General features: G+C 36.5%; 1 protein-coding gene across 1 annotated transcript in view; it reads right to left on the bottom strand.

The window, feature by feature from the left end:
• Positions 1-2,088: 2,088 nt before the first annotated feature.
• Positions 2,089-19,625, bottom strand: part of Efr3a (EFR3 homolog A (S. cerevisiae)) — a 45,600-nt gene continuing 28,063 nt past the window's right edge. Inside the window, exons 14-22 of the mRNA XM_013025189.1 lie at positions 19,453-19,614; positions 18,535-18,666; positions 17,386-17,453; positions 15,825-15,952; positions 12,921-13,012; positions 9,454-9,502; positions 8,335-8,438; positions 7,899-7,948; positions 2,089-4,753 (exon numbers count right to left, since the gene is read on the bottom strand). Of these exons, the coding sequence (XP_012880643.1) occupies positions 4,648-4,753; positions 7,899-7,948; positions 8,335-8,438; positions 9,454-9,502; positions 12,921-13,012; positions 15,825-15,952; positions 17,386-17,453; positions 18,535-18,666; positions 19,453-19,614 (891 nt within the window). The 3' untranslated portion in view covers positions 2,089-4,647. The remainder of the gene's footprint in view (positions 4,754-7,898; positions 7,949-8,334; positions 8,439-9,453; positions 9,503-12,920; positions 13,013-15,824; positions 15,953-17,385; positions 17,454-18,534; positions 18,667-19,452; positions 19,615-19,625) is intronic.

Raw genomic sequence — 19,625 nt, 5'->3', positions numbered from 1 at the left:
ATTCTACGCAGCATGGCAAGCACATTGTAGTTCTGCTCCTGCTTCTGCCTTAGCTCTCTGGCCCCTAGGCCTCTCAGTTCATTGGAGCCTTAGTGGAGGTTTAAAGGAAACAGAGGAAACCACACTTGTGTCCCTAGGCCTTCTGACATGTCAGATCACAGATATGCTCTGGGAGTGGGCAAGGGACCAACACTTCTGTTATTTCCTGTAGTGCATGACTAGAGCTCAATAAATACTCCAATCCATGTGGTTTGTTTTTATGAATTTAGTTGCAGACACTATTGCACGAGTGAGCTATAAAGGTGAGATGACGAACATGGTGGAGGAAAAACAGAACATAGGTTTAAGCTAAACTACTGAAGAGAACATTTAATCAATCACCTCAGGGTTACCTAAGGGTAGCCTAGCAGGATGCCAAGGGCTGAGAGAATGGCTCTTCTGGGAAGGACCACAAATAGATTTCCCAACCTCACTGAAGAATAGCTTGGTGCCAGTTACCACCATGAGAAATCACTCAACACTATATCCTAGGTCTTACTTTTTTTCTCCTTACATAAAGATTAATCCTGTGGCCAACTTTGGGGGATACAATGGCCCACTCTGACAATTTAGTATTCTGGTGATTTTCAAGTCTGAAATCGCTTCCATCCAACCATTCATCCATCCCATTCACTCATGCAATAGTCAAAAAGACTTGATTGCAAACCAAGCACAAAGTCTACCAGAACTCCCATTAGTATCTAATAGGGACATACATTCTGTCACATCATGTCTTTGATTCTCAAGTCTCATAAAAAAAGTCTTGGTGCCAAGACATCAAGCTGACATTATTTCCCTGCCTTTAGAGACCCATGTGAGAAGCATCTTTTCATAAAGCCCAATATTTAGGATGTAACATGGAGATAATAAAGCCCATGAAGCCACAGCTGGCTGTGAACAGAGATCAAAGGGCAAATACTTCCCCTATTTCATGCTGTCTGTAGACAGGCCTGAGGTTACTTCCTGAGGCTCTGTGGCATGTTTTGTAGGAGGAATCTTTAGGCAGAGATTGTTTCTTGGCATTACTTCCAAAGGCACTATCTACATATAAAGCCTTGCCCTAAGCTCTGCTTTGGGGAATCCCAGACTATGGCAGTGCTTTGCTTAGTCGGCCTCTGTCTTTAAGTGTTGAGTTAAAGGCTGGATGTTGAAGAAGTCAGAGGCAGAGTTTGATCTCTACCTTGGCTTTGCTTTTCTCATTAATTCACATGCAGTACCAGAGGCCACCGTTTGTCAGATGGAAGAATAGGTAACAGAATCACAGCATGTGAAGTGGGAAAGCAAGCCTGCAGGACAGCTTTTCAGAGGGCTACAAAACAGATTCAGAAATGTGCACACAGTGCCCTACAGAGCTCAGACAGACCCAGCTTCCTACGTGCTAGTCCTGTCAACTCAAGGATTGTGATTAATGTTTATTGAATCTGAACTTATGGTGCCATGTAGGCATAATACAGTGAACTTCTATTCAGACCCTCAGATAGGAAGTCATGAAGCTGGATTTGAACCAGAGCCCAAGCTCCCATTTCTATGCTATACTGCTTAATACAGTGGATCTTTGATGTCCAGTGGCATAGGGTACTTCAGAGTAGCTACATTTTAAAGAGATGCTTCCTGTAATTAATAGAGGAGGTTGGATGTTTTTTGTTCTTTATATTCTATTGTAAAGATACTGCACAGAGGGGTCACAGTTACGTGTGTAAGGTAATGAGTCCATTTCCTATCTTGCATTGTTACACCCTCCTTTATTTCCCCTACCATCCCTTCACACCCCCTCCCTGGCCCCACCAAGTTGTAAAGTTCATTTTCAACATACTGTCTTGTGAAGAGCCTCGTGCAGAGAGGGCAACGCTACACATGCACAGGTTTCCCCTTGCTCTCCCTTGCTGTGACTGGCAGTTATTGTTCTAATGGATTCATTTCCCTACTTCCTGCCAATATATGTATGGATAAATCCACTTGGCAACTTGACATTTACCCAAAGCACTCTGTTTTCAATTAACACAAAAATGGAATAAGTTTAATTGAACAAAAATACTGGCTATTATAAGCTGTACTTATATACAAGTAACTCAGTTTCATTTTATTGCTTACATATGATTGCACAGTGAATTTTTACATTAAAAAAACTTACTTCATTACATTAACACATATATCAGCATGAATCAGACAAATAAGTAATATTCTCAAGGATGAGGAAAAAAAACCTTTTGGGGAGGGGGGAAGTTATCTGCTGGTTAAAAAATATGAAGTGTGAATATATTCATGTAAAATACAATTGAACTCTGAGCAGCTACAGACAACACAAGCCCAGTAAGAACACACATGAATGGTTCAAGGTCATGCAAAAGAATAATATAAGTGACTATGAAAAGCAGAGAATGAATGAAGAACTATTTAATTCGTTCTATAATCTATCAAAGTATAGCTACACAAGAACTTCAACAAATCCCGAAGTTGCAGTATCTGAACCAGCTACCTTGCAGCGTACACACCTGCCCCCTGCAATGCCTCCTGAGACATGGGAGGTCCGCCAGAGAGAAGAGCTATTTCTTGGGAATCCTTGTCAACAAGGCCAGTTCAGGCTACTAGACCTAGGTTATATAGAAGTCTACAGTGATTTAAAAATAACAACAATTAAACCTCCCCAACAAATAACAGTTTACAAAACCCAAGAGAGAACTATGGCCAACAATAATTGAGATGGTTTTCCTTTACATGCAACACATGCATTTTTAATATCACTGAGAAACACAAAATTTTGTAGAATAGTTTGGTTTCACATGAGTGCAAATGAATATATATTTTTCTTACACTATTAAATTATATTTATATATATATATATTTCTTCCATACAAAACCACACAGTGTTAATTTATAAAATGACATCCAAGTGGATGATGATTGTTTTTGCATGTCCCCCTGCTTATATCTTAAATGCAGTCAAAAATTAATATTCTAACTTACAAATGTAAAGAAGAGAAATAAAAAAAAATGTAAGACTTCACTGAGTAAGTGGTGATATGCTTTACCTGTTAGGAGGGGGAGTCACGTGACAGGGCCATGCAGGGCCTGTGCAGGGCCATGCAGTACTCCAGGAATAACTGCCTGTCACTTGGAAAGTAAGGTCTGGTTTATCTGCACTTAACCAGCAGCACCAGACCTTTCAGTATCTATGTTGCCCATTTAAACGACTAGACTCTTTCAAGATGTTACACTTCAATTTCAAGATTCAAAATTTTTTGTGGATATTTAGCATTATCATGTCCTTATTTATTTTCTATTTTACTAACAGTGCCCAAAACCATAAACACAACTTAACAAATCTCATTTTTTGCTGCAATTTTTCAAACAAAAACAAAAGACAAAATTGAATTTTTCGAACAACTTTAAATGCGTTAAAAAAACTTTTTTTTAAAAAAAAGAACCTGAGAAGGTAAAACTAAGGTGATTTTATAAAAACATCCTAAGAGAACTTTCTGAGAACTGCAAAGAAAGCTGTTCATTTTTACCCTGTGAAGAATTCACTGAAGTGTTAAGAATGCAGCTGGCCCTGTGTTTGGGAGCAGCTCACACTGACACACCTCAGCATTTGACTGCTGAGACACAGGAACTGTTAGGAAATAATGCAATTTACCCTAAACAGAGATGTGCCCAAGTTTCTGTTCAAATTTCACAAATTAAGATCCACTCTGGGAAATTTCTGACTATGAAGAGTAAAAGGAATGCACAATATAAAAATGTAAATTATGTGCTCTTAGAAACTGAAATGTATAGACTCCTCACAGGTGAACTAGTAGCTATTTTAAGTCTTTCTTTTCTATTCTAAATATATGTTTCATTCAATTAATAAAGCCAGGGCAAAATACGACTATAGGTTCAAAACACAGCCTGTAAACTATACATCTTATGATGTAAAAAATATTGCACAGTTCGGTACTCCAAAAAGTAAGCTCTAAGCAGTTGAACTTGACAGAAAACACAGTGTTACAAGAACCAGACAATTTTAAAATATGGCGATTTTCAGGGTCATAACCTAGCACTAGTATTCAATAGATGTGTTACCACCACACAGCAGCTGAGGAATACCTATTGCATGTGGTTACAGCAAGTGGCTGCAGGTGTGCTGCAGCATGAGCACAGGAAGCCGCACGGGAACGGTTCGGCAGGCAACCTCCGGAGAGGGAGGAGTACACTTACTTTTGCAGATAACCAGAAACAAAGCAATTCTACTTCTAAGCAGTTGTGCAGTGGTTTAAGAAATAATAGACACATTATACATCTTCAATTCTTTTCTTTTTTTAAAAAAATACATGTTTGTGAAAAGTTGAAAATATACTGTTTAACAGTGGAATTATGTGAGACCAATACATGTTCAGCTTTAGAAGCTAACAGGAACCTCAAGACAAATTCACATGGTATTAATCTATCTTCAAAGCTACTCTAAATAATATATGGTTCCCAAACTTCTGCTACAGTGTGCCAAACGCTTGGTTACAGATAAATTCCACTGTCATTTTCCAGAAGTATGATTACAAGCATTAAGTAAACCCTAAAAATTCAGCTGGGCCTTAAGTTTTAGGCTTTAAAATCCTATGCTGAGGTCTTCACTCAGTACACACAGAGGTCTGGAAACTTCATCTCATAGACTGGGACAGACTGGTACTGGGCATGCCCAGAAGTAATGGTCAGTGTTCCTGATGGACTGGGAGGAGGACTGTAAAAGAAGAACACAGCATTGTCACCAGGTGGAGTTAAAAGCTGTCATTTCACACTATTCAATGTAGTACCTGCAAACAGCCAAGTTAAGACTCCTTAGCTGCAGAGATCAAAACAATGTAGGTGCTAGTCAGCTACATTGATATGTAGAGAACAGACAATAGTGTGTGCAGTTAAAAACAAACATGGGTGTACACCTGTGTGTGTGTGTGTTTATACATAATATATATATATATATATACAATTTTTGTAATGAGATTATACTCTGTGAGTTCTTATGTTACTCTGTGTCCTAAATAAATCTTTTATATACATGTAGATTATTCTTATTGATGACAGTGTGATATTTCAACAAAGAGGCATATCATTTGTTTAATCCAATTAAAACGTAAGATCATTTTCACATTATAAATAAGGTACACAAGTGTACCTTTTGTGTACATAATCTTATCATGCCTGTCTTCAAGCAGAACTTCTGAGTCAAAGTAGATTCACAATTTTGACCCTGATATAACATAGCTGGAATGCTGACAATGTTAAGTCCAGCTGTGGAGTGTATTTATTCTCCTACACCGTTTTAAACACTGGGTATAGTCAACCTTTGTAATTGTTTTTGTATCCTTGCCCATCTGGCAGGCAAAAAGGAATTTCATTCATATTTTTGTTTTTAGTTTCGAGTTACTACTACAAATAAACTACTGTGTTATCTTCCTGCCACCACCCCAAAATACACACAGATTTCCTTAATATTCTCTAGGATTTCTGTTTTTCTAAACAAAGATTAATTTTTCTATTTTGGTAAAAGATAGAAAGTCATTTTTAGCAGCTGTCTGAATAACAGTAACTGAACATTTGCTCTTTTGAGAACCTGCTCTTCTTGCTATCTGAATTTTCCTCTATTCTACTTATTTGTTCAAAGGACAAACATCTACCACAGTTTTCTAATATGCAGAGCACTCTCCTTGCTGCTCTTGCATGTGGATTCTTCTACACTGCCCTCAAAATAAGTACACTGTGTGAACACTGACTAAAGCTACAGTTTAATCTGCAGAGAATTCCTTTACTGTATTATAAGTTTTCATTTACATAAATATTCTAAAGTATAAATGAAGAGATTCATAGTTACTCTGTAAGTCCTACATAGGTTTTTTTACTTGTTAATATTTTATTGTTACAATTTTATTAATATGAAAATTTAATAACTGTAATTATTTTCATTATAAACTTCTCAAGTTATTCAGCTAGTTTTGCTATATTTTCCTGACATGTTAAGTTCTGTTAACAATTATTTCAATATTTAATGTTGGGGACAGGTTTCACTGAGCGAAATACAGAAATCTCGGCTGCACTGTTTAACATGCATTGACAGATGTGTGCATACAAGTTAGTCAGATCACAACAAAGACTCTGAATACTTTCATCATCCAAAAATGTTCAAGAGCAAGCGTCATTAACCTTCAGTAACGGGGAGATGACCCTGTGAGCTGCCCACAGATGCATGCATGAGTGTGCTCCAGTGGGGAAAAGCTGGTTAGGGTCACAAGAGAACTTTCTGTACTCTATGAATAGCCACTCAAGTTGACTTACAGTATACAAATCTCCCTTATCATTTCTGAATTTTGGTTTACTTGAGTTATGTTTTGATATTTGCACAGAAAGAATGTAAAAATTTGTCTGTACAATTACTCTTTGAAACAAAATGACAGCGAATACAGTGGAAAATGAACAGGGAACATGGATCATGGATTTAAAATTTTGATTTGGCCACTCAGTAGCTGTACAACTAAAGCTGTTAGTTTAATTCTCTAAACTCTGGGGTTTACTCCTGGATAAGGAAGAAGAGCATCTCCCTAGCTTTCAGGGATGTGATGAAAATCAGAGATATAAGTGATATAGCTGGGTGCCGGTGGCTCACGCCTGTAATCCTAGCTACTCAGGAGGCTGAGATCTGAGGATCGTTGTTCAAAGCCAGACCAGGCAGAAAAGTCCGTGAAACTCTTATCTCCAATAAACCACCAGAAAACCGGAAGTGATGCTGTAGCTCAAGTGGTAGAGCGTTAGCTTTGAGCTGAAGAGCTTAGGGACAGTGCTCAGGCTGAGAGTTCAAGCCCCACGACCGACAAAAAAAAAAAAAAATAGGTGATATAAAGCATGCAATGTAAGAACAAGTATGCAGCCAATATTTGATATTACAATTAAAATACAACTTAAAAATAAAACCCTTGTTTAGCAACTTACTCTGAAAACAAATAGTCCAATTCTCTGAAATTCTGGGAATGTAGTAAATGAGTTCTGAACTTAAGTAATTCTCTTCTTAGTAAGAGTGGTAGGAATAGTGGGAAATTACCTAGATTAAAATGTAACACTAATGCAACTTACATATGGAAAGAGAAAAAAGGTGACATAAAAAAATCAAATGCGTCAGGCAGGTGACACATGTCTGAGTCCCACTGAAGCAGGGTCTCAAGTCCAGGCCAGAATGGATGACAGTGAGACCCGTCTCAAAAAGACAAAAACCAAGCAGACTAGAACAGTCACCAGCATTCTGAATTGTAAAACAAAAGGCAGAAGCAACACAGACTTCACTGATTAACCTAAGACCATGTGGAAGCTTTTTCTCTGCAGTGAATCTAGAAAATGCCTTTTTTATGGGCTGCATTAAAATATAAAATATGTTAGACACCATTAAGTTCTAGAGCCTAGTAACTCACAAAGGACTCATATGGCCACGATGTAGGAGTGCTTAAGGGAAGTCAATGATTCGAGTGTGCTATCTGCACAAGGTGCATTGTGACTGCCCTGGAAAGAATCACAGCAAACTGCAGTGATTCAAAGCAAACAGCTTCCTGGTGAAAGGTACTAGAACGAGTGTCTTCCTGGTCACTCAGAAGTCCTCTGGGTACCAGCATAAGGGAATGAATGTCTCAGAGGAAGCTAGAAAAGCTAGGAGAGAACTGGACAAGAAGCACCATCAGGCTCCACCTGTTAAACAGAATGACTATGAAGACTAAGGCTCACCTAGCACTGAGTTCAACCTCAATGAAAAGCAGTTACTCCAACACAACCAGCCACCTTCATAGAGGTCTACACGTTTCTATTTTGGTGCAGTTGTGGTATTACTATTCTGGTAACAAAATCCTTACCGTATGGTGAGTTCCAAGATCTGAGCAAGTCTATCATGAAGCAAATTTGCCTGTGAAGTTGAAAAAAGGTTAAGAAACCTTTTATTATCTTCAAAATACCTAAGAAACACATACTACTTAACTATTGAGCTAATGCTTTAATGTTTTGGTTTGATCTGTCCCTATTGCAATTTAATGTAGGATTCTTCTTTTTTTGTTCCCTTTTCTAATCTCACTACTAAAAACTACTGGAAAAAAAGTATCAAAGCCACAACCGTTATAAATATCTAATCTTTGATCTGCCATTCCCATCAGCCTTGCCAAATCAAGAATTATTTTGGCTTCATTCCGTGCCTTCTGTTCCAGTCCTGGTCTGATACACTTCCCTGTACTCCCCAGGCTTGTAACAGACCACAGAACCCAGCCCCCTCCGCCTCCTCTCCCTCTGCTCACTTACTTTGGATTCACACTGTGCTGCTATTTCTTCAAATGGTGCTTTCTGGAACTTCTCTATTACAAGTCGTCTCTTTTCCTTTTCCTGTTCTTCCATTCCATTGGTGTCTACATAAGTGTTTACAAAGACCCATTAAAAATTTCATGAAACAGAATGACCGTAAGAGTGAATGTTATATAAACATTAAAGCTCTTTTTTCTTTTTTGGGTCCCGTCGTGGGGCCTGGGCACTGCCCCTCAGCTCTTCTGCTCAAGATTAGAGCTCTATCACTTGAGCCACAGCGCCACTTCTGGCTTTTTTCTTTTCACTTATGTGGTGCTTAGGAATCGAACCCAGGGCCTCATGAATGCAAAGCAAGCACTCTACCACTGAGCCACCTTCCCAGCCCCAACATTAAAGCTCTTATAAAATATATATATAAATATTATTTTATAAAGTATTTTTTTTAGCCGGGCACCGGTGGCTCAGACCTGTAATCCTAGCTACTCAGGTGGCTGAGATCTGAGGATCACAGTTCACTTTGAACCCAGTTTAAAATAAAATTTTATAAACAGAAAATATGTAAGATTTAAAGGTCTAATTTTATAAGGAAAAAACAGAAAAGACAAGATACTTATCCCCCACATATGAAAATAGAAAAATGTCACAGCCTAAGATCCTCTTTCATAGAATACTTTTGTCAAGATATAATAAGAGAGAGCAGCAATTTCCTAGACTTTACACAACAGTTAGGTCTTTTCGTAAGAATGGTTCTACATCATCCTGCACATAGAAAACACTAAATATTTTCTTACCTGAATCTTGAGTAGAGTAACTAAAATTGAACGGGTTCATTTGGAACCATACTGTCTAGCCTCTTCTACAACTTTAAGAAAGATTATTTTTTTTTACTTAAGATCCTAAGAAAATTTGTGAAATTATTTAAAATTACAACTGTATCTTTTTGATACAATTCTGTTTAAAAGGCATAACTCTGCCAAACTACCTTAAGAACAGTAATGATGAGACAGGACGACTTCAACAGACTAAAAATAAATGATAACATGGTTTTCTATATATGCCTTGGTAAGGAAATTAAGGAATAGGTACACCTTAGGAGAAAGAAGAGAAAGTATGTCTCACCAATTGCTTTCTTCAGTGCCTCAAAGGTGATTTCTTCCGTGTTACTAACCTAGAAAAAATAATTTTAAGCATAAATAATTTTAAACAAAGTAGCTAAGAAATGTCGATACCTTTACCTAGTTACAGCTAAGAATGTTCACAATTACTTTCATCATCTTTGTGATTATACTCCAAACAACAAATACTCTCTGCTTTTTCTTAGGCTGTCAACCATGGCCTACTGCAATGTTCCCCAAACAAGTGCATGGACATATCCTTACAGTGGTGGAATCACCCTGGCTGCAAAACTCAACTTAGAGACAGAACATACTACAGTATGGCTACATGCAATGAGATTTGAAGCCCACTCACTGAATAGTACTACATAGGTACACAATGCTTCGAAACAGCAAAAGCTGAGATTATTACACAATCCAATCTAGCTAATATTCTATAGCCTTTATGATTTTCATGCAACATTTAGCTTTCTAATCAAACACAACATATCTAAGATTTTGAAAGGTTTCAAAGTAAGAAATCAGAGGTGTCCATTGTAAAGTAAGAACATTCCATCTCCTAAGGTTTTTAGTTTTTGTAAATACCCTTTAATTTTATTTCTCAGTATCTTTTTCTTCCCACCCCTGGGTTCTGTGTTTTGAACTTTGGTTCTTACGCTTGCTACACAGCATTGTAATTGCTGAGCAATATCTACAACCTTATTTTCTGTGTTATTTTTGAGATAATGTCTTGCTTTCTGCCATTCTGGCACTATATGCTAGTCTTCCTACTGTAGTTAGGATAAGAAGTGTGTGCCTCTGTGTCCTGCTCTTCACTAACTCTCAACAACCTCAGCCTCCCAAGGAGCTAGGTTTACAAGTGTAATCCAACAGCACCTGGCTCAAATATCTCTTACTTTGAGATATGTAAAAGATATTAAAATCAGCTGCTTTATTTTTTAAGATTTTAAAAAGCTAATGATACTTTTTGTGATAAAAGACAATAATACCTTCTGTGGCACCAGAACATTTTTAGAAAAAATAATATATCCAATCACTATAGTATCTCTGACTAAAACTTAAGAAACAATACATGAGAGCACATGCCTGAGACTTTGGTCATCCCTAATTTTAGCTCATAAGCTTTTTTTGCTAAGTCTAAAGCAGCAACACTATGAAAGCAAAAGACTTCATGTTCTGCATCTTAGCCTCTCTGCAATACAATGGCTTTATAGCTGGAAATCTGCAACAAGAGTTCCACTACCTCAGTTTTTCTACTGAAGGTTCATATTCTAGTTGAGGTCAGGTTAAACTTGGGAATCTTCAGTTGCTTTGTTCTAGATATTTGGAGCAGACATATAAGATTATGTTCTGGCTGGTCACTTACTTATACCTAGAAACAATCTAACATTTTAATGAGAAAGCTTGTTCTCAGACTTGGCTAATAGCTTTGGACTTTTGAAAAATAACTGTAGTAAAGGAGAAAGAACATGGGAAAAGTTAGGAAGCCATACTCTTAATTCCATTAACTTTAACTTGTAAGTACTTACTAGTAACTGGTCAATAACTACCTGATGTAAATTGCTCCTGCCCATGCAATAAAATTAGTTTTCACCTAGAGAGTAATTTTGTTCTACTGTCTGGAATTTGAACAATCATCTCTGAAATAAAAAAAGCATATTTAAAAAAAAAGCATAGCTACTGAGTTTGAAACTCAAACATGCTTGAATAAATGTGACAATGTACTGTATTTTTCAGATGTTCAATGTGAGATATATTTTAGTTAAGATTGATAGCAAATGGGAAACAAAATCTTTGGAGAGCTAATAAATGTATCACTAATGGACTTTAACATGAAATTCACATCTCATAAATTAAAAATTTTAAACACCCATCTTACCCTTATATTAAGTCATATAAATCCTTTTTTGGTTCATTTTATGCAATAGGCTCAAATGACAGGTACAAATTTTTGGAAGGCATAAAAACAGTTAGCAAAAGGAAAATGGAAAAATAGCAATGTAATAAAGCACTATAGAAAAGTCTATAAGTGGAAGTTTTAAATAAATTTCTTCATTCAAAAGGTAATAGCAATTTCTTAATCATTTTGTGATAGAACTAGCAAATAATCTCTTTGTTAGCAAGAACTGAAATTAAAGTGGCTTTGAACAAAGAGGTGAATTAAGGTTAAGTAGACAAAAAACTTTAACCAGAGGGGACTGAATTAAGGTTAAGTAGACAAAAAACTTTAACCAGAGGGGACTGGAAAGAGCGCTTGCCTTGCATGCGTTGAGGCCCTGAGTTCGATTCCTAGTACCACATAAGCAAAAAGAAAACAGCCGGAAGTGGTGCTGTTGCTCAAGTGGTTGAATGCTAGCATTGAGCTGAAGAGCTGAAGGACAGTGCCCAGGCCCAGAGTTCAGGCCCCATGATTGGACCGGAAAAAAAAACAAAAACAAAAACTTTAACCAGACTTATGTCCTAATTTTTAAAATGAATTCTTAACTACCTAATGTTAACCTTCTAGCTAAACTAGTTAATACTTAACTATTCCCAGTGCTCAAAAAGTCTTAACAGAAATTATTAATGGGAAGTTGAATGGTATAGAAGATAGAAGTTAGATGGTTGTTTCTTGACCACTGAATAATCTTAATTTCTGAAAATGAAAGAATTGATAGGGTTTGGGAGGGGTGGGGTGAACGAAGGCTGAGAGAAGATGTGTTCAGCCAACTTCCTTTCCTTTCTTTAATGTGGCTCTTTCCAAAGAGAAATCAAATGAACTATACAGAAGGCAAACAATGGATAATTCACAGGAGAAGGCTAACTTACAGACTAGCATTTCAGCACTTTTATTTGGCTATCAAAAAATTCAGTGGTGATTTGTATGGGATAAAACCTGATTGCCTGTTGCTTTTCTCATTTGTAACTTTGAAAATTAACTTTGGTGTTCTACCACATAGGAAAACACTAAGCATATAGGGAGGTGCAGACAGTCAGAGCTCTTACATAGTTCTCCAGCACAGCCTGAGATACATCCATCACACCTACTACTCAAGGTGATAAATTGGTCTGTACAGGGAAAGTCTGATGCTTTCTAAAGGGAGTAGATATTTGATTCCACACAAGGAATATAGTTCCACATACTACTGTAACTTATGCTTCTTGAATTAAAAATAAAGGCTCTAGAGAGTTTAGCAGTTTACTAACAGGCCTTGTATGGCATTACTTATGAAAAACTTTTATTATATTGAAATAAAATGTAAAAACCTGATAATATACAGTATTAAATTTATGTATCTTTCCAGACTGCTGAAATGAGTTCCATTATACCTAGTTAGATTTGGTATCTCCTAACAATGCAGTTGATTTGGGGATTAAACATAACAAAAGTAGAGCTGTAGCTATCCCTGTTTGTTAGTGTGGAGGGCAAAAGTTTCTTTTAAGGGATGTCAATCTTAGGACAGTAGTGCAGCTTAAACTTCCAGAACTTACCACATCATCAGAAGGAATGCTGTTAGATAAAATATCCACTTGAATTGATACAGTATCCACAATACTTTTCCTTCTAGAAATACGATCTTCATCTAAAATAAAAAAGGGTTTCTCCATTATTTGTTAGTCAAATGTTAACTGATTTTCATTTATACTCTTATTTCGGACCCTAAAAAAATTTCAGAAAGTTAACAGGTGGTATCAACCACTTGTTTTCAGACTTGAAAAAAGGTAATCATTTTATATATACACACACACATACACACATATATATACACATACATATAGTATATGTAGAGAGAGAAATGTTTGGGTTTATGATAACATAACACAAAAAGGATACATAATCAGAACTAAATATGCTTAGCTTAACTGAAAATTAACAGAATTGGCTCACATCTAGATTTTTTTTTTACAAAACAGTAGCTGTTCTAAGATCGTAGTTTGAGAACCAATGTATACAGTGTTTACAGTGAATTTGTGAATTAAAAATCTGGTTTGGTTTGGTAAATAGTTAATTCTCTACAATTTAAATCATTCTATCCAGTGTTTTTTTGTTGGTTTTTTTTTTTTGGTTTTTTGTTTTTTCCTTTGTAATTTGATCACCTGAAGAGAAAAATTTCTCTTCATCATGGAAATGTGATTTGCTCTTTACAAATATCTCTGCATACTTCCTTTACTATTCCTTTTCTATTTCAGTATGCCATATTCAACAGACCCACGTTAAGTGATCAGAGACTATGTTAGGTGTTACACTGACAGGACCAATTCGGGAGCACCAGTCCACAACGTCATACAGTTTAGTAAAGCAGGAAGACAGAAAATAAGCACCATTATACAAATAGTAAAGTGTGATAAAGATGCTGAGACCACCTACCAATTCTCACTACATCAGAAAGAAAGCTATCCTGTACATCCCAAAAATACAGTAGATTAAAGGCTGACTGACATTTTCAAGTGTCTACTGGCATTTAGAAATGGCTACTTCTAAAGAAGGATCTAGGAAGCTTCAAGTCAGGTTGTCTGTTCACTCAGATGCTCACACCAGTTCTGGAAGATAGCAATAATGCCTCCTCTCCTACGTTCGCATGTCTCCTGCTTCCCACTGCCCTCTCAGAACTGCAGAGCTCACGTTTCCTCCTCCATCCCTAAAAGAAGGCTGGAAGTGGTCTGTCCACCTGCCTAACACACAAGCCCTGAGTTTAAATCTCAGTTCTGCCAAACAACCACTGATCATCCCTAAAAGAAATCTAAAGTTACCTAAATCACATCTTTGGTCTCAGAGTTGCAGCTGGCACCTTAGATGTAATCTACAGACACATGGAAGACTGACAAGTGGAAGTCCAGCGTTTCTTTTTCTCTGTCTGATTTCAATTCATCAATTCTCTTTGGCATATCCTAATGCCAATTCTAACATTTTCTAATAAACCATCTTTATTTACACACTTTCTTTGAAAGAGTGTGCAACTATTCAAAATCTTGACCTTTTTTAACCTTAACCTTAACCTTAGGGTAACTTTCAATCTTTTTTACTAATATATCTCCTCCCTTTACAGTACTGAAAAAGATAGAAACATTAGAAAAGAGAATAATGTCTTTTCTAGAGTGGAAGGAACTGAGAAGTAAAAACCACTTGTTTTAAAAAATGTCTACAAACATTCACTACAAATGAGGAACTAATGCAAGAGGGAAAAAGGAAAGACAGCTAAAAGGAAGGAACAGCAAATTAATAACTAAACTAAATTTACAACTATACAGCCACGGGCTCCATTTTCTAAAAAGCACATTTACTGAAGCAAGGCAAGGGAAAAGGTCATCTACACTAATGGCTCAATTTACCTTTGTACTTGTGCCTGTGCTTATGAGGCTTTTTGCCTGAAGGAAAGAGAGCTAAATCCAAAGTATAAGAAAATGTAAAGTCTTAAAAACAACCTTTAATTAAAAAGTGGTACTAATTTATTTTATGTTTTATGTTTTTGATACAGGTCGCCGTAGGCAGCAGTGCGGGGTGACCACAGACTTGCTATGTAGTTCATGCTGGCCCCAAACCTGTGATTCTCCTGCTAGACTATGGATGTGGATCACCACACTTGGCCTACTCATTTTATTTTGAAAGAATTTGTGAGAACAGGATCTGCTATAATATTTTAAGGAAAATGCAAACGTATCTGTGGCCATCTGAAAGACTATAATGCAAATAATGTAAGAATGTGTATGTTTTGGGTCTATGTCATCGAAAAACTGCTACTTGCAAAAAGTATACTACTTTTTTGAGTAGTCTAAATGAACCGGAATCCAAGAGTTCCATTACAGCACAGATGTACCCCAAAGGAAAATCTAGTTCTTCTAGCACATTTAATATAATCATGAACTGACAATACAAAAAAACTGAATCTAAGATACCATGTAGAGTTACATTCTAACTCAACAGAACTATTTTAGTCAATGGAAAGAATAGAAATACATAGCAGAAAAAAAGTATTCCTATCATGAATATATCTCGTTTTTAATAAATTCTTTCAAATGAGAAGTTTCCTAATGTAAACTCAATAATCACAAGCCATTTATTAAACAATTTCTATACATTACTTTAGTGAGGAACTTCTATAAGGATACTATGGTTTAATGAAAAAAATTTAATTTTTCTTGTTTGTTTAAAAGACAGTAATAGGCATAATAACATGACTGAAATACTAAATAAAAACCTGTAAGAACACTTTTTGCTTACACTTAGAAACAAGGTTTTCAAAAGCAAAAACTTAAGAACTCAAATCGTTTAAAACAGTTTAAAAAGGCTTTCTATAGTAATGACACATACTCAATTTTCACTACCATGTAGGATAGTGAATTTGGAACTAAATCTAAATCAGTCACAAATGTCAGAGCTGCAACTCTTCCTCTTACCTGTTACTTGCGGCACATAGGGTACTGAGAGTTTCTCAACACTATACCCACTTCCACCTAGGGACTCTGCAATCTTGTTGGTCAGGAAGTACAAATTTTTGTCATGCTTTTCTAAAGACTTTGGAAGCCTGTTGGGTTGATAAAAACAACAGTCATCTAATATTAATTCCTAAGCAAAAACAAGTAAGCAAAAAATTCTAGGTTCAGAACCTCGATATCCTAAACACAAACAAAAACTGTAGTTAATGCAAAAAGCAGTGTATTTTAAGGGAGTAATCTGAGTTCTTTAAAAAAACATAGGGCTATTGTCCTATGTATTAAATATGCTATGATTTTTCTCCCAGCAATATTTTACTAATGAATTCAACCTTGTATCACTCTTCTGACATATAAATACTAAAGGATGAACAAATAAAGTTCAGTCTTAATTTCTGTGCTAAGTAAAAATCTACTGAGAGGGAAAAGCAAAACTGCAGTTCACTGATTGTTCACGGAAAGCCCATCAACCAGTAAGCTTCAGCGCACTTATTCAGCCACAGCAGGCTCACCCTTCCTATGTAATGCTGCTGGGCTCAGCATGGTGTTGTTTCCAGAGCCAAAAGTTTGAGTTAAATATGGGAGCACTATTATTCATACAATTGCTTTTTGGAAAGCAAGAAAGAATATTAAGTATAATATATCAATTTTATGAGTATTACTATCTATTACTGAAAGGTTTTTTTTGTGTGTTTTGTTTTGATTTTTGGGTCGGTTACGGGGCTTGAACTTTGGTCTTGGGCGCTGTCCCTGCGGCTCTTCAGCTCAAGGCGAGCACTCTACTGCTTGAGCCACAGCTCCACTTCCAGTTTTCTAGTGGTTTATTGGAGATAAGAGTCTCATGGAGCCAGGATCCAGTGGCTCACGCCTGTCATCCTAACTACGCAGGAGGCTGAGATCTTAGGATCTCAGTTCAAAGCCAGCCCGGGCAGGAAAGTCCATAAGACTCATATGTCCAATAAAACACCAGAAAACCGGAAGTGGCATGTAGCTCAAGCTGTAGAGGACTAGCCTTGAGCTGAAGAGCTGAGGGACATCAGGCCCAGAGTTCAAGCCCCACAACTGACAAAAAAAAAAAAAAAAGGCTCTCACAGACTTTCCTGCCTGGGCTGGCTTTTAACCGTGATCCTCAGATCTCAGCCTCCTGAGTAGCTAGGATTACAGATGTGAGCCACTGGCGCCCGGCTATTACTAAAAGTTTTTAATGGGATATTTTATTTTTGAAATGGAGTGCTCATTGAGAACAGGCAAAAAAAAACACTAAAGAGATATTTATATTTTAAAAATGAGATTTTTTTCATTTGTTTTCCATAGTGCCTCCTTGTGTGTAGGAGTCTACATTTATAATATACAAAATACATGTTATACATCTCCCTTCTTTATTAAGGGAAAAAGAATGACAGAAAAATGAGAAAATGATTACGATAAAGTATCATTGTATGTGTATACATACAACAATGATTTGTTTTCTATAATCATTGCTGTTTTCTCTAGGCAGCCTTAAAAATGTAAAGAATTAACTTACATGCACTTATCTCTGAAAATATGCTCTGGGAGAAAATAAGGAGCTTCCATAGTTCTAATTTCAATAACCTGAAAAAAATACAAACACCAAATAAAAGAGAAATCAAAAACTATTAGGACCCTGCAATAAAACTAGTAATCAATTGAAGAAACCAAAAAACAATCTTTAAACATATATGCAATACCATCACAGTTTCTTTAAACATATATGCAATACCATCACAGTTTATTTTAGGATTCAAGTTAAGAGTCCAGATATATAGTTCATTTTTTTTTACATTATTTTAAAATGTCAAGGGCTGGGAAGATGGCTCAGTGGTAGAGCGCTTGCCTTGCATGCCTGAGGCCCTGGGTTCGATTCCTCAGCACCACATAAGCAAAAAGGAAAAAGCCGGAAGTGGTGCTGTGGCTCAAGTGGTAGAGCGCTAGCCTTGAGCTGAAGAGCTGAGGGACAGCGCCCAGGCCCAGAGTTCAGGCCCCATGACGGGACCCAAAAAAAAAAAAATGTTAAGTATTAAAAAGCAGATATACTTAAAAAAATTTTAAACAGAGGCACTCTGCACATATTTGTGTCTCTGACTATATAGGCACTGCCTATTTTCTCAAATGCTTCTTTGATGAATTTTATTTTCCCGAATGTACTTAAGATTCTGTATTTTAATAAAGACTGAATATGTGCTTTTAGTTTCATAAAAATGATTACTTTTGACAAATGCGTTTAATGGAGACATTTTGCTGCCAAGTAAGTTAGGTATTCTGAAACATAAAATCATGCAAGTGGACGAGTTATTGTTGAAAAAAAACGAAATTAAAAGATGACAATATTCTAAGAGGCACACTAGTCCAACTTTGAGATCTACCTCAGATCTACTATTATAAAATAATAAAAGTAGCACAACTTATGGAAATTTAGATAAGATTATAATAATGGCTCAACGGACAAAAGTAAAGAAGAAATGATATAGAAGAACAAAACATATTCTAATGATTTTTAAGATACTAACAGCTGCAGTCTCAATTTAGTCACCTCATATTTTTATGGAATTGTATTTATAATTTGACATATAATTATCAAAATTAAAAATAATCATTCTGGAAAAAATTAGCCATTTTTTGAAACAAATTTTAAGGAATTTTTGTAACACATTACCTTGCTAATGTGCTGGCAAAATGCAGGAACAGCTATCATCTGACTTACGAAGTTGAGATAAGCGGCAACCAGTGCCATAATTCCACACCGATGGAACATGGGCAAATTATCCTCATTGATAATCGCACTGTCCTTTAATAAAAAAGAAACACATACCCAATAGATACAGATTTCTTCTTCTTCTTCTTTTTTTTTTTTGTCGTGGGGCTTGAACTCTGGGCCTGGGCGCTGTCCCTCAGCTCTTCAGCTCAAGGCTAGCACTCCACCACTTGAGCTACAGCGCCACTTCTGGCTTTCTGGTGGTTTACTGGTGATAAGATTCTCACTGTCTTTCCTGCCTGGGCTGACTTTGAACCATGATCCTCAGATCTCAGCCTCCTGAGTAGCTAGGATTACAAGCGTGAGCCACTGGCGCCTGGCTTCAGAACTTATTCTTTAGAAGAATCAATGCTCATCAACCATAGTTCAATCACAGAACTTAAATGGCTCTTTCTTAGGAAAGCCATTCCTGTTCACTGTCTCTCATACACAAAAACACATCACAACACAGAGACACTGACAGAGATAGAAAATGCCATCCTATGTTCTCTTTTTATTCTATAACATGCAATACACCTAACCATGTGACATATAGAATTTTTTCCCTTTTTTTTTTTTCAGTACTGGGCTTCAAATTCTGCCTTGAGTTTGACAGGCAGGTACTCTTTCACTTGAGGCTTATTTTCAGACCTATAATTATTAGCCTTGAATGAATGATATTTAGTATACAATATGCACTTATCAACATGAATGTGACCAGCATCTTGAGTACAACTAGATCTCAAACTGAAATTCTTGTTCTTAAATAAATGCAACAATTCTTTAGACAGTAAATCTGCTTCATTAAAAGGAAAGAATAAAAAGGTTATAAAAGCATACCTGTAAAGCAATGGCCAATCGGATAAGGTCAATAACTACCTCTTCATTGGCTAATTCAATAGTTATAAGAGCAAGAGAAGTATATAGTAGTTCATAGTTTTTTTGAACATTGTCTTCTTCTTTACACCCCAAATATATGTGCCGATATAGCTGTTGGCCATTCTGAATAGACA

Source organism: Dipodomys ordii, unplaced genomic scaffold (genome assembly GCF_000151885.1).
Source record: "Dipodomys ordii isolate 6190 unplaced genomic scaffold, Dord_2.0 Scaffold82, whole genome shotgun sequence".
NCBI lineage: Eukaryota > Metazoa > Chordata > Mammalia > Rodentia > Heteromyidae > Dipodomys > Dipodomys ordii.
Note: the sequence above shows the minus strand (reverse complement) of the source record. Positions and strands in the feature narration are given on the sequence as shown.